This window comes from Hipposideros armiger, unplaced genomic scaffold (genome assembly GCF_001890085.2).
Source record: "Hipposideros armiger isolate ML-2016 unplaced genomic scaffold, ASM189008v1 scaffold_443, whole genome shotgun sequence".
NCBI classification, from domain to species: domain Eukaryota; kingdom Metazoa; phylum Chordata; class Mammalia; order Chiroptera; family Hipposideridae; genus Hipposideros; species Hipposideros armiger.
Genome location: NW_017731793.1, coordinates 234,964 through 251,095, shown reverse-complemented (window position 1 = coordinate 251,095; position 16,132 = coordinate 234,964). Strand labels below are relative to the sequence as shown.

The 16,132-nt window shown below is 45.3% G+C and overlaps 1 protein-coding gene across 1 annotated transcript in view; it reads right to left on the bottom strand.

Moving 5' to 3' along the window:
• Nucleotides 1-16,132, bottom strand: part of UBE2L3 (ubiquitin conjugating enzyme E2 L3) — a 57,973-nt gene that overhangs the window by 36,309 nt on the left and 5,532 nt on the right. The window contains exon 2 of the mRNA XM_019665460.1: nt 7,477-7,572. Coding sequence (XP_019521005.1) covers nt 7,477-7,572 — 96 coding nt within the window. The remainder of the gene's footprint in view (nt 1-7,476; nt 7,573-16,132) is intronic.

Sequence of the window (16,132 nt, the reverse complement as noted above, 5' to 3'; positions counted from 1 at the left end):
ATTTCCCCGATAAAATCTTTAAAAAAAAAAAAAAAAGAAATGGTGCTGGAAAAACTGGACATCCACATGCAAAATACTGAAATTGTACCCTTACCATACTACTCTTATACCATATAAAAAAATTAACGAAAATGGGTCAAAGACCTAAGTTTAACAGCTAAAACTAAGTTTAACACCTAAAAATTCTTAAAATAAAACGGGAAAACCTACATGACCTTGGATTTGACAATGGTTTCTTAAATATGACCCCAAAAGCATAGGCAACAAAAGAAAAAATACATAAAATGGACTTCATTAATATTAAAAACTTCTGTGCATCAAAGGACACAATCAAGAATGTAAAAACCCAAAGAATGGGTAAAAATATCTGCAAATAATATAGCCAAAGAGGTTTTAATATCTAGAATATATAAAGAACTCCTACAACTCAAAGACAAAGAGACAATCCAACTGAAAATGTTTATAGCAGCTTTATTCTTGAAAGCAACCAAAATGACCTTCAGTAGGTGAATGGGTAAATAAATAAACTGTGGTGCATCTAGGCAACAGAATATTATTCAGCACTATAAAAAAAAGCGTTGTCAGGCCATGAAAAGACATGGAGGAATCTTAAATACATATTACTAAATAGAAGAAGCCAATCTGAAAAAATGCTACATACTGTATGATTCCAACTATACAACATTTTGGAATTGACAAAACTATGAAGACAGTAGAAAGATCAGTAGTTGTCAGGGGGTGCTAAAGGAAGATGGATGGGGAGGAATGAATAGGTGGAACAAAGAATTTTTTTTAGGAAAGTGAACATACTCTATGACACTATAATGATAGATGTATGTCATTACACATTTGTCCAAACTCATAGAATGTACCACACCAAGAGTGAACCCTGATGTAAACTATGTACTTTAGGTGATTATGATGTGTTGACGTATGTTTATCAATTATAACAAACATACCACCCTCCAGGAAATGTTAATAAAGACTACGCATGTACGGAGGCAGGGTGTATATGGGAAATCTCTGTACCTTCCCCTTAATGTTGCAGTGAACTTAAAACTGCTTTTAAAAAATAACAAAATCGTTAAAAAAAATAAAGGGGCAAAGGACTTGAATAGACATTTCTCCAAAGATACACAAATGGCCAAGAAGCACATAAGATGCTCAATATCCTTAGTCATAAGGAAAATGCAAATAAAAATAACCATAAGATAGCAGTTCACATCTACTAGAATGGCTATTACTTTTAAAAAAGGAAAATAAGTGTTGGTGATGATGTGGAAAAATTGGAACCCTTGTACACTGCCGGAGGAATGTACGAAGAGCAGGCACTGAGAAAATCAGTTTGGTGCTTCCTCAGAGTTAAACATGGAGCTACCATGTGATCGAGCAATTCTACTCCTACATATATACCCAAAAGAATTGAAAACAGGAACTCAAGCAGATACTTGCATGTCAATGTCCATATAACAGCATTATTCACAATAGACAAAAGGTAGAAACAACCCTGGTGTCCATCAAGAGGTGAATGGATAAACAAAATATAGTATACACGTATAATGGAATATTCATCCATGAAAATAACATTCTAATTCATGGTACAACATTGATGACCCTTGAAAAAATTATGCTAAGTGAAATAAGCCAGGTAAAAAGTACAAATATTGATTTATTTATATAAAATATCTACAATAGGCAAATTCATAGAGACAAATAATAGATTAGGGGTTACCTAGGGTTGGAGCAGGGACGTAGGAAGTTATTATTTAATGGGTACAGAGCTTCTGTTTGAATGATGAAAATTTTTGGGACTACAGTGATGATAGTTGCAAAACATTTTGAATGTAATTAATGTCACTGAATCATACACTTAAAAATGACCAAAGTGGGCCAGCCGAGTGGCGTGATGGTTAAGAACTGGCTTGGGACGCCAGAGGGCCCCAGTTCGGATCCCACATATGAAGGCCAGTGACACTGCCCTCCACAGCTAAGATGCTGAACAACAGCTCAACCTGGAGCTGGGCTGCCGTGAGTCGCTGGCGACGGCGTAGGCTGCAGCCCCTGTGGCAGTGGGTTGCCATGGGCTACCGTATGTAGCCAGCAGCCAGCGTGAGCAGCCACCCAGAAGCCGGCGACTGATGTGCCTCGCCCTGGAAGAGCGCAATGATGGTGCCAACTTGGGCCAGTGAAGCAACGTCCTCCACAACTAGACTGAAAGAACAAAAGGACAGCAACTTGTCTGTTCCCCTTCCCCCAAATCCCCAGCACTGTTCCCAACCCCCCAACTCCCCAATAAAAATCTTTAAAAATATTAAAAAATGACCAAAGTGACAAATTTTATGTTCTATATATTTTACGATAAATTAATGAAGCAAACATTTTTCAAAAATTTTTAAAGAGAAACCTTCAAATTAGAAATTTTCAAGTAAACAAAATTAAAAATAAAACAGTAAGCTGACAAGTATGTCCCAGACACAAAATTAATCAAGAATCCTACACTTCAACAAAGAAACATTCTAAAACCCTGACAGATTAAATAGACTGCAAACAAATAAAGTCAATAAATAAGTGAAAAGAAACTAACTGTAATAACAAAATTAAAAATGCAAATTACTATGTTCTGAATGTTTGTGCCCCCATCCTGCCCAAAATTCCTATGTTGAAACCTAATGTCCAGGGTATTAGAAGGCAGGGCCTTTGGGGGTGATTAGATCACTAAGGCAGAGCCCTCATGAATGGGATTAGTGCCCCAGAGAGCTAGCATGCCCCTTCCACCATGTGAGGATACAAGGAAAAGTCTGTGATCCAGAAGACGGCCCTTACGAGACTGCACCCTAAGACTTCTGGCCTCCAGAAATGTGAGAAATACATTTCTGTCGGAAAGGTAATCAGTCTACTATTTTGTTATATATATGGCAGCTGGAATGGGCCTAAGACACAAAGCAAATTGAGAACTTTTGCACCTATCAAATTTGCAAGTGATTTCTTTCTGTATGTTTCATAAGCTCTTTGTTACATATTGCCAAAGTTTTCCAGAGAGTCCCAAAAAGGCTTTAATAACAAGAGCGAAGGTAAGCACTTCACACACCTGCCTTACTGAATTTTTACAACAACCAGAGGTAAGTTTTTAGAGGTGAGGATATTAGGACAAACTGCATAACTTGCCCAAGATCACCAAGCCAGTTGGGGGCAGGGCTGGGGTTCTCACTTCCAGCAGATGGAACCCATGGCCTGGGCACTGATGTATGTGACACTCAAAACCCCCTTTAAAAACTCCCAGCGCTGGCCGAGTGGCGCGCTGGTTAAGAGCTGGCTTGGGACACCAGCTCTGAGCAGCAGGGCCCCGGTTCGGATCCCACATTAGGGCCAGTGATGCTGCACCCTCTACAGCTAAGATGGTGAACAACAGCTCGACCTAGAACTGGGCTGCCGAGAGTCGCCGGCGACAGTGTAGGCTGCAGCCCCTGTTGCAGTGGGCTGCCATAAGCTACCGTGCGTGAGCGGCTGGCAGCTGGTGTGAGCTGCCAAGAGCCACCGTGAGCGGCTGTCCAGAGGCCAGCGACCGAGCTGCCTCACCCAGGAAGAGCGCAATGATAATACCAACATGGGCCAGTGAAGAACAAAACAACAGCAACTTGTCTGTTCCCCTTCCCCCGATTCCCCAGCACTGTTCCCCTCCCCCATTTCCCCGATAAAATCTTTAAAAAAAACAAAACAAAAAACTCCCAGCAACCTCTGTGACAGCCAAGGACACATGTGGGAACTTGTATAGACAGTACCCATGGGGATAAATAGGAGCAATATTTTTGGAAAACAATTTGACCATATATACAGATGCTTTCAACTTACGATGGAGCTACATCCTGATAAATCCATCACAAGTTGAAAATATCGTAAATCAAAAATGCATTTAATCTTCAGAACATCCCAGCTTTGCCTAGATGATTTCTACTGAATCTGTGTTGCTTTCGCACCATTGTAAAATTGTAAAATCGTAATCTTATATTGGGGACTCTGTATAGCCCTTCAGATGGTCTCTTCCTTATATATAACCCCGATCCTAATGGAATATAGAATATAGAATATTTATCTTAAGATCAGAATCTAAAATAAAGATGCACACTAAATTTTCCACATGATGTTCATGGATAAATTATTTTAAAAATGAAAACAGATCAATAATTGAAATAGCCACTATGAAAGAAATAATTAGATGATCATATAAATATTGTGGGGTATTGTATAGTTATTAAAAATTATGTTCATGATGAGTTTCAAGGCAGCGGCTAAATAATGATGGAAGTATGAACTAATTATGAAATTATTCAATGGCCCATTAAAAAATGCATGTAAAAAGGCTGGGAGGTGTGCTTGCTTTGGCGGCACATATACTAAAACTGTTGTCAGTGCAAAACAAGGATTACTGATGTTGTCTACAATGCATCCAACAATGAACTGGTCCACACCCAGACCCTAGTAAAGAACTGCGTCATGTTCACTGACAGCAGAGCGTACCAACAGCAATATGAGTCCCACTATGCAGTGCCCCTGAGCTGCAGGAAGGGGCAGCAAGCTGACTCCCAAGGAGGAAGAGATTTTGAATAAAAAGCTATCTAAGAAAATTCAGAAGAAATATGATGAGGGGAAAAAGAATGCCAAAATCAACAGTCTTCTAAGGAGCCGTTCCAGCAAGGCCAGCTTCTTGCATGCATCACTTCAAGACCAAGCCAGTATGGCCGAGTGCTGGAGTGCAAGGAACTGGAGTTCTACCTGAGGAAAATCAAGGCCTCGAAAGGCAAATAAATCCTCTTCCTTTCTATCTTAGTTCATGTAATAAAGGTGCTTATTGTTCTTAAAACAAAACAAGACAAAAGGCTGGGAGGAAATTTCTTCATGAAGGGATTAGGGGATTATTTGCTTCCTTAGATATCACATCTGAATTTCAAATAAAAAATTTTTATATAAAAACATGTATTTAAAGGGAATACATCTGAACTGCCATGGTAACAATGAAGTGTCTCTAGGAAGTACCTCCCTAGCCTTACCTCCCACCTTCCCCCACCCCCGCCTTGGCTAGGGCGTACTTACTAAGCAGCTCCCCAAGACCAGTCCCTGTGGTAAAGGCAGGCTTCTGGGGTGCTATGCCTTTATCAGCCTGGCCCTGCTTTCACCCCAGCTGGGTGGATCCACCCCAGGTGAGTCTGGGTAGAGGATTCCCCATGCTGACCCAGCCCCTACAGTGCAGGAAGACCTGAGGCCCTGGTATGGGGTACTAGTGGGGGGACCCTGGAGGCATCAGTTGCCAACTACCTCCTTGAAACTCTCCTCACATCAACACAGGGGTCCTGGGCAATGATTATAGGAAGGAAGTGAGAAAGGAATGGAAGAGGCAACATGACTAGGGGTGAGGACAGCCCTGGCCATGGCCTACTGTCTCTGGGCACAATTTCCCCAAATGAAAGGTGAGGCTTTGGTCTGGACACTCCCCAGAGTCTTGGCTCAAGCACAGTGGGATTCTACCAGCCAGTCACCACTCTGGGCTTAATGTTAATGAGATAGTAGCCTGCTCCACAGGCTCTGCCAAAATGACACCAGAGGGTGCCTTGGTGTGCACTGAGGTCAGAGCCTGCCTGACAGCCATCTCCTCTTGGAGCCAGCATGCAGTCTTTCAGGTCACTGAGCTCACAGGGCAGACTACACAAGCCTGACTGCTTAATACTGTCTCATTCATTCTTATCAGTTTCCCAAAGATCCACAGATTAACTGTTCACCGCTTATACTAGTAGGATACAAAATCTCATTAGAAAAGGGCAGGGGTCAGATGGTCCTGGCCATCCTTCCGGAAACTCAGCACCTAAAAGGTCCCTACGGTAAGGAAGAGCTGGGGTCACCGGCCAATCCTTCCCAGTCAGGGGCTTCTCTACCATCCACACCCTGTGCCTTGAGCCCCATCACTTCCAAGCCTAGAGAAATCTAAAGGACTTTATCTTCGAAACCAGAGTGGATGCTCCCAGATTTAAAATTTTTGAATGTGTACTGAAAGACTAAAAAGTATATCTGTCCTTAGTTATCAAAATGATTATGAAAATAAACTACAAATCCAGTACTTGCCATTCAAGTTCCAGGGACTTTTTAAAAAAGGTGTGACCTACAACCAGCACCAAGGAAGCATCTACAGTAAGCATGCTCCATGTGAGGCTTTGGCAAAGGAGCCAATCTGCCCACAAGAAAAGATTTTATATAACAATGCAGCGCAAGGCCAGACACAGGAAAATGGCCTGAGGCTCAAATGGGGAAAAGTGGGGAAGAAAAGAGAAGGAAGGAGGGTACAGAACAGGAAGGAAAGGGAGCACTCACGAAGAAGGTCCCAGGTGTGAGCTGGGGAGACTGGAAGCCACACAATGTCCAAGTGAGGCCGCCTGTGGACAGATGGTATGATTCTGGGCAGAAGGCAGGAATGGAGGCAGAGACGGACTCCTTCACATACAGGAATAACCTAGTCACCTATGATGCTGGAAGCAGCAGGGATCCCAAGAAACAAAACAGAACAAGAGAAAGGTGAAGGACTAAACTAGATCCATGTCTCAGGGTTAAGAGGAAGCAACAGGACAAGAGCGAGTGGCATACTGGTTATAGAATAGGAAGCTGGGACACGGCGTGGGGTCCACAGCTCCAGGGCTGCGGAGCCAGAGACTGAGGACTGAGGGGAGCCTATATGCTTGGTGTGAAGCAGTTTCAGGAGGTCAGGAGAAACTGAGAGGGCAAGTGGGAGTTAGTACAGGACAAGTCTCTGAGGACTAAGGAGAGGAAAGGATGGAGAAAGAGCAGACACTAAATCAAGAAGGCAGTAAATCCACAGGGAAGCTGCTGTTAGGAGGAGTCTGGAGCCAGGCTGAAAGCAGAAGTCAGTGAGACTGGGGGATCTGGAGCCATGGGGTGCAGACACTGGAGGCACAAGCCCCAGAAAAGATACTGGGTAAGGGGACATGAAGCAAAGAGATTTGAGACAAATGGGAGGCACATACTGGAGGGTACCAGGAATAAAGCCCAGAACACAGGTGTCCAGAGGGTTAGAGACACAGATGCAAAACCAGGCGGAAAAGCAAAGAGAAGATCTAGATGGAAACACCCACCATCTCCCAAGAGAAATCCGAGAAGGCAGCCCCATCTGGACAAATGAGGCCAGGCTGAGAAGCCTGGGAAGACAGGAGCCCAGATACACTCCTTTCCCAGGTCAATAACCACATGACCTGGGAAGCTCGGGACCCCAGAATGTTATAAAACCACTGCAAAGATGAGATTCCACTCAGGAACCCAAAGCTGTGGCTCCTACCTTATTGCCCTGGGGTGACAGCCCGCCTCTGTGCATCTGTTGGTTGCCTACACTGAAAGTCTCCTTGGGAGTAGAGAAGCCCAACAGCACACATATCACCTTCGATAATAATCTGATAAGAAGTGGAAGTGTTCAATACTCACAGGAACAATAAGCCCTTGCCAAGTCAATAAATTAGCTTCATCAACCTGGATGTTACGGAAGTTTTTCATTCCACATTTGCGGATTTCTTCAAGCTCCTGTTGATTAACAAAGCATAAAGGGGTGTCAAATAGGGGAAAGCACCATATATCAAGATCCCTCCTGACTCCCTCAAATTAAACTGAATGCCGGCACCACAGATGACACAATTTCAGAGTGTGGACTAGACTGTGCCTGGTCTGGTTAAGAGGCCCAGAGCCACAGTGGTCCCCTCAACCCATGCCCCAGACCACGACAAGACCCCACCTCGGTGAACCCACGGTACTTGGCAGGGTAATAACTGCTTCTGTGGACACACCACCTCCTCTTTGAGCTGTCACCACATGGCAGGGGCACAAGAAAAGTACTATAGACCTGACTTCTTCCAACTGAGATTTATTAAGCACTGACTGTGTCAGACGGCGAGGATTTAAAGATGAATGAAACTGGGATCAGAGCACACACATACCCACAAAGTTTCCTACCCAACGCTGGAAAGCGAGATTTCAGGCCTCTACCTCAGCATGGGCACACAGCAAAGAGAACAACTATTCCAGTCTGGGGCGGGAGGGGGACAGGAAACCTTTACTGAGCCTTGGTTTCCTCAGCTATAAAACAGGGATAGTAAGACCCAGAGCTGTAAACAATAAAGGGGAAACCACACTGTAAGCAACAAAACCCCTTGCAAATATGAGGGATTATTATTATACAGTCAATGCAGCAAACGCCATTTCACCCTACTACTTCAAGGCCCTTCCTGAGATGTGTTTAGTCTAGGATTGTCTATCACTTGTTTTTCAACTCTGCACCAGCCTGACATTCCCCACTGCTTTCCCAACAACTCAAGTTGAGTGTCCAATAGGTATTATAGCCCAAGCCGCCCATCGTGCACCTGTCCACATCCCAACATCCTCCATTCTCAGATACCTGGAGTGACATGCTGACCCAATGCCCCAGCCTAGCCTCTCATTCATGGCACAACAGCCTTCTCTACATCTTTTGGGTGCCTTCACTTCTGCAACTCCGGAGCACCACCCAGTTGGGCCCTGCCTCCTCTGCTGGGCTGGCATGTCAGCTTCCTCACTCGCCTGGCTCCTTCCTTATTCATCCAGCCCATGAACCTCTCCAGAATTGGGACGCCCCTCCTTGTTTGGTACTGTGGCCGGGACACACTGGTGCTTCATGGCAGGCGACGGGCCCAAGTGTCTTCCCACAGGGTGCTGCTGCTTGTCAACCCTAGCTGCCCACCGTAATTGTCTAGGCCTGGGCCTCAGCCCAGGAATTCTGGTTCAGCAAGTGTGGGGTGGAGTCTGAAACGAGGATTTTTAACAAGCTCCACAGTGAGAGGAGAGAGCCTCTGCTACTGAGAGATGAGTTCCATTTCTAAGTAATGTTCAGCTTGAGTGAGGAAGACGCTAGCAGCAATGATTGCAGCCCCTGTAATAGGGCAAGGGGTGGCCTGGCCCCTCTTCCTGAGCCTGCAAGGAGAAAAACATGGGATCTGAGAGACCACTCAATCTGCCAACTACCATGTAGTCCTCCTGCTAATGCTGGGACTCATCAGGAATGCTCACCAAGGTATAATGTAGCCTGGACAGATTCAGGAAGGGGAGGAGGCCTCACACCCACATTACCACTCTGACCCACCCCCAAACAGAGTGTAAGCTCCATGAGGGCAGGGATCTGGAAGCCCCAGAAGCTCATGGTCAGGCTTTGTCACACACTTGCTTAATGACTGGGTTAGTGAACAGATGGGAAGCTGGGGCTCGCGGAGGGGAAAAAAGGCTCTGGGATGTGAAGGACTCTCAATGTAGTTTGATTTTTCTCATCCTTGGCTCAAAATACTAGAATAAGATTTCTAGCTAGAAACACACAATATCAAAAATGCAGACGGAAAAAAATTCTAAATAGAACTTTGACAATCAAAAGAGAAGAAGCAACATAGGAGAATATATTCAATATTCGAGGAAGGAAATAAAATTTAATACGTAACTATTCTTTATGGTTCAGAAATCCACATACCAACAACATGAAGTATGGGTGATAAACACAAGAAGGTAAATTGCAAAAGAATTGCAAAAACATGGCAAGATGGGACTCAACCGTAATATGGCACTGAAAAATTGCATCTTGCTCAAGAGGAAGGGAGGAACGAGTGGGTACTGTGCGCAGGGGTGCAGGGAGGGCACCTATTGGTGGTCTGATATCAAGAGACACGTGAACAAAGACAAAAGCCATACTGTGGGAGGAGGATGCCACACACCCCCTGGACAAAGAAGGGGTGGCACCAAATGGTGGCAGGACTAGAAGGTTCAGGGAATCCAAAGGGCAGTTATTGTATAAATCTCAAGATAACTTACTGTCAAGTTAAGCTCACCAAAGACAGAAGAGGCAACCTCCTTTGCATAATTCTAACCAACAAGGAAGAACCAATTATAAGGCGGAAGTGAGAGAAACCAAGGCAAACAAACAAATAAGCAAGCCTGTAATCTCAAGGGAATGTGGGCAGCCCCCTAGAAGTGTTTCTCAACAGGGTGGGGCTGGCACCCAGCAGGACTCTGCACTTGAGCATCCCTAGCCCTGCCCATTAGATGCCAGGCATTGTGATTTCCCAACGTCATCGAGAGCCCCAGCTGCTCAGAACCACTGGCACTATCAGGAGCCAGGATGTTAAAAGTCCTGCATTGCACAAGATGGTCCTGCAGATAAGGATTGTTCAACCTGAAATGCCAATCATGTCTCCACCAAGGAGAACAACTTGAAGAAGACAGATTTGAGTCATTCAGAGGAACAGGTTCATCTGAAGATCTGAGACTCGAAAAGACAAGATGACTCAAGAGAATTGACAAACCCTCAAGCAAAATTGCACCCCTATAACTGAGAGTGATCCTGAGAATGAAGAACTTGGGAAGGAATGTAAAGAAACCAATGTAAATTCAGAGTTCAAATTTCAAATTTCAAATGATGGATGATGAAAGGACATGACAAAGAAAAAGTGTGAGAGAGGCCCAGCTCTAGAAAAACAGTCAGGAAGACCAAAGCCAAGAACGACAGGAGCTTACAAAATATGCCCCACAAAGGTTTGTTTCAGTTCTGCTCAGAGCCAAGAAGCAGTCCCCAGTCAGCTGCTCTGGGCTGATGGCGCAATGCTGACAAACCAAGAGAAGAGCAAAAGGGAAAGCAGAACTAGCCAGCCAACTCAGGCACATTCCTTCTCCCAGCGGGGGAGAGAGCAGGCTTCCCAGCCACAGTAAATGGGGAGGGAGAAAGAGCAATGCTTCTCACAATGAGATCCGCTTCAGAGCCGAGGTGAGTCTCAGCGTATTGCGGGACCTGAAAGAGCCTGGGTATGCTGTTCAGCTCTTCAAAGGGGAAAAAGCTCATCCCCCAAACTGCAGCTCAGAGTTTGATGCCCACTCCAGGTCAAAGTATGGCATGTGGCAGAAACAGACCACTGCCTAACAACTCTGCAGGCACTAACAAAGGAGAGGGTCCTAACCCCAGCAGGAGTGCACGGCTCCAAGTCCTGCACAGAAGCCTCGGCTCAATCCTAAAAGGATTGAGAGGAGACAGACAGTTGTACACAGCCAGCATTCTGACACACAACTCAGATGTATGCATCTGAGTTTGGGCCAAGTATTTTTCTTCTTTGGAGGTCTGCGATGGGGCCTGGAAAATCGACTGTTCAAAATCTCCCAGGGTAATCCTCACACATGGCCTGAGAATCCCTCAGGAGCCAGTGATTTTTTTTTTTTTTTCCTCCAGTGATTCTTAACTAGCTTGGGGCCATGGTCCTCCTTAAGAAATCCAGACAGATACAGAGAGAAAAAAATCAGCTGGGAAAGCCTGGGCAGCTTCAGATGTCAATGCTCTGGACCAGCAAGTCTCAAGATGGGGGCTCTTATAGTTTTCAAAAGTATACTCCATATCATCCTGTAATTTTACATTTGCAAAATGGAAAAAGGTGCAGAACTACAGGAAGTAAAGCTGAATGCCATCTTAGCTATTGAGTTCGGGTTAAGAGAGTGGAGAAGTGCTGCTCTAGGAGCCTGCAGGTCAGAGTGAGGGAGGCCTAGCAGGCAACAGCAGAGGGTTAACAGCTTCGTGGAAGAGAGTTTCTGAGATGGGCCTTGGAGAATGGGGAAAGCCGAACCTCTAGAAGGGAACAAGCATCTGTGTGTGGGAAACATACTCAGAGACACGGAAGAAGAAATCACTAGGAGTGTTAGGGAAGCAGCTGGAAACCAAATTTGGCTGGAGCAATTACAAACTTTGGGGACTCCCATCAGAGTTTGGGCCCAAGCCCCTTGGGAAGCTGTTCAATACCCACATTTGCGGTGGTTAGGGGCAGAGGGAGGGGATAAAGGGAGGGGAGAGACAGAAAGACTGACTGGTGCCCAGGCCCCACCTCAGACCTGCAGAACTTCCTGAGTGTGGCTGAGCACCTGTGCCGGGAGATCCAGGTTATGGTGAGGTGCACCCCTGCTTAAGAACCACCACACTCATCTAAGCCAGTCTTTTTAGCAAGGAAGACACTGAGGCCCTGATTAACTTAGGGTCATTTCCAGTTAGAAATAAGCTTCTAAAAGAGCTAACACTTCCCACTGAGCCAGGCACATGGAAGCAGTGTAAGTTCTGAACTTTTTTTTTTAAAGTGAATGCTGATTGTGACGTATATTGCTCATTTTACCTAAAATTCTCTATTCTGAAGATTCCTACAGGCAACAGAATCAGAATATTCCAATCCCCAACCATTTTCTTCTACATTTATTTTATATATTACACACAGAAATAATATTTTGATTTGGCAGATAGTTGTTTCAACAGCTGCCAAATTGTCAATGGACTAGAAAGAGCAGAGGCCTCTGGAGTGAGACAGGCCTGGGCTCAGCAACTCCTGGCCCCACTCTTCACGCCATCTGAAGCTCCAAGGAGTGTACAGTCTGAAAAATGGTAGGAAACCTACCTTACAGGGCCCTCATGAGAACTACAAGAAACGTTATATAGGGCCGGCGAGTGGCATATTGGTTAAGAGTTGGCTTGGGATGCCAGCTTTGAGCAGCAGGACCCTGGTTCGGATCCCACATTAGGGCCAGTGACGCTGTGCCCTCTACAGCTAAGATAGTGAACAACAGCTTGACCTGGAGCTGGGCTGCCAAGAGTCGCTGGTGACAGCATAGGCTGCAGTGAAGTTGTAGTGGGCTGCCATAAGCTACCATGAGTGGCTGGCAGCCAGCGTGAGCGGCCGGCAGCTGGCGTGAGCTCACGTCCAGTGGCCGGCGACCGATCTGCCTCACCCAGGAAGAGCGCCGTGATAATACCAACATGGGCCAGTGAAGCGACGTCCTCCACAACTAGACTGAAGAACAAAAAGACAGCAACTTGTCTGTTCCCCTCCCCCAATTCCCAAATAAAATCTTTTTTAAAAAACCCGTTATATAGTGCTTAACACTTAGTAACCCTAGTAGGTACTCAATTAATGTTAGTTTCACTCCTGTCCATAATTGTATCACCACATTTGTTAACATCGAAGACAGCATCAAAGCACTAACATACACACTCTATTCAACATAACAGGATACAGACATGATATGGCATCAACAGTCTATTACCAGAACTCAAAGGATCTTGAATTAGAAATGAATACGGTTATTGGTGTTAGCACAAACTTTCAGAAATGACTTGATCGATTATATCTTAATTTAAAAAAGTGAAATGTAAGGCGGGGGCTTGCTACCTAACAGCACATCACCACCACACTCCCCTCTGGAGGGTATCAGCTTAGGGTGTAACCATCTTCAAAATCCCATCAAAGAACAGACATGGAGAGATGCTAGGGAAGATGTATGCCTTTGGTGCGAGAGGCAAGCACCAAAAGCAGCCACTTGAAAAGCAGGAGCAAGACCCTGAGAGAGAAAAGGGTAAGAAGCAGTTGGTTACGACAACACTCTGCAGTGTTTACAATGAACAAGCACATAGGATATGGCTGGAAGCTTACGACACCCCTAAGGGGGGCAACTCAGATATATTAGCTTCATTTTCCAGATGGGAAAGCCAAGGCTCAGAGAGGCCCACGACACAGACCTTGTACAGGGCAGGGCCAGGACTAGAGCCAGAGCCAGAATGACTCCTTCATGAACATCTCAGCCACACAAAGCAGTGGTGAACACTTCCACTGGAAACAGGCACCACAGGGGCTCGCTCCTGTTTCTGGAGCAGGATCCTGGGAGGGCTTAGCTTGCTCTGGAATAGCACTTTCCAAAATTTATAATGACAAAAGCATGAACGTATACAGTATTTGCCCTAGCCCTTCACAGCTAGTCACTAAGTGTTTATGTTGTGCAAGGAACGTTTCTAGGCTCCTTCTGGCCAGGCAAAATGAAACCTGGCAGATGGAGCTGAATGTCTGAGGAAAAGTGACACAAATCTGCCTTAAATCTAAGTACAGAGTCACTCTCAAATACCAGCTACACAACTGGTAGGACATTAGTAATTTGAAAGAGCTACTCCCTGCTTTTGTGTGACTGTATCAAAGTAACTAATTTTGACAGAAATGCACTTTCCAAGCTTGCACAAAGCAACCAGTGGCAATGACACTAAATCATGACTTCAACGTAATTCAATACTGTAAATCTAAACATAAGGCCTAGGCTACAGCTAAGCAGGCTCTCCTGCCAGCTTCACACAGTCAGCTTCCGGCCATGAGCCTCGCTCCTGGAATGTATTTCTGTCTCCGTCTGAACATGGGTGTGCCTGGCATTCTTAACCTACATCACACACTCCAGAGTCCAGCACCCCCTCACCAGACTGAGGAGCTCACTGGCGGGGACACAACCTCTTCAAGTCTGACCCAATGACACCAAGCCTGACACAGGGCAAATGAGAACAAGTAAAACACAAAGAATCCTGGTGAATCCTTCTGTAAGTTTAGTTTTCATGTGCTGAGTTTCCTTAATAAAGGTATAGGGTGTGAAGCAGACATTTACAACCCATCTCAGAGGGTTCAACTTCTGAGTTGCACCCTCTCCCTCATCCCATGACAGAGTCAGGTAGCATCCCCTCTCAGAAAGATAGAGAGCAGCGCCATGAGCACTGGCTTTGATGTTAGTGACTGCTTTGGTGGCAAATGTGTCTGCTGGGCTAGGGGCTGTCCAAACAGTATTTCAACCCTCTGCTGAACTATGCTAGTAAGAAGTGGAAGCAAAATCTGACAAGATAAGGAAACTATAATCAACACAGACCTGGAAATGTTAAAAAAGAACAAATCCAAACCACCACCTGACCTGAAATGAATCCTCCTACTCTCCACCCTGTCCCTCCTTAAAAACCAAGAGTAGCCATGTGAAAAGCAGGAGCAAGACCCTGAGAGCAGGGAGAGCTGGGCAGTGAGTGCACCTGGCTCCACTGTTAGTCTGTGGGTGGCATCCTATAAACCTCAGCCTCCTGTCTGTCAAGGGGCCCCTCGCAGCTCTGAAATTCTAAAGAGACTGTGGCAAGGGTCAGAAGGAGAAACGGAAGAGCCATCAGAAGCAACCTTTCTTAACTTTCTGCTTCATGGCTGAAAGAAAAGACAAAAGGCAACATTATTTCTGGGACTGCAACTACTTATTCAAGAGTTTTTTAGGGGCAACCAGGTGGCTCAGTAGGTTAGAGCAAGTGCTCTTAACAACAAGGTTGCTGGTTTGATTCCCGCATGGGATGATGGGCTGCGCCCCCCGCAACTAAACTGAAAATGGCGACTGGACTTAGAGCTGAGTTCTCCACAACTAGATGGAAGACAACTACTTGACTTGGGGCTGATGGGTCCTGGAAAAACACACTGTTCCCCAATAAAACAAATTTTTTTTTAAAAACCAAAACATTAAAAAACGTTTTTTTCAAAAGCCCCACCTTCACCTCCCAGCTCAGAACCTTTTGGTGCCTTCTGTAACACCTGGGCCCATCTTTGGACAAAGTGACTGTCACTGCACTGTGTGTACATTCAGGACAGGAAGAGAAAATAAATACGTGGGGCGAGATTCTGAGATACGAGGAAGGCAAATTTTGAATTCCAGAGCTTTTTGATTTGTTGGAAAAAGTAAACATTTTTAAACAAAGACACATTCATCTACAACTGTCTTGGTACACCTTTCACTAACCCTAAGAACAGGTTACTTCAAGAGGCAGGAGAGCGCTGCAGGTTAAGAGAATGGGCTCTGTCTCCATGATGAGGTCATGTCCAGGCAGGCCCACCCCTACCTGGCTTCAACCCACCTCCTCAGCACCACTGCTATCAATCCTCCAAACACTCCCCTCCTGCCAGGCTGCTCTCCTCACAGCCCTGGAACGTTGTCTTACTCCCAATAATAATATCTGCATGTATCTCACACTTAATATATGCCAAGCACTCTTCTAAGCACTTGATACATATTAACTCATTTAACCTTCACATACAATGTTGCACAGCCAGGTTAAGTAACTTGCCCTGGGGTTCACCCAGCTGAGATGCTGCACGCCCAGGACTCAAACTCCAGAACCTGAGCTCTTAACCACTAAGCTGTATTCTCCCTTAATAGCTTTGCCCCGAATGGAAGACCCTCACCACCACCCCCCTTTCTTTTATTGGGAAGATGGTTAAGC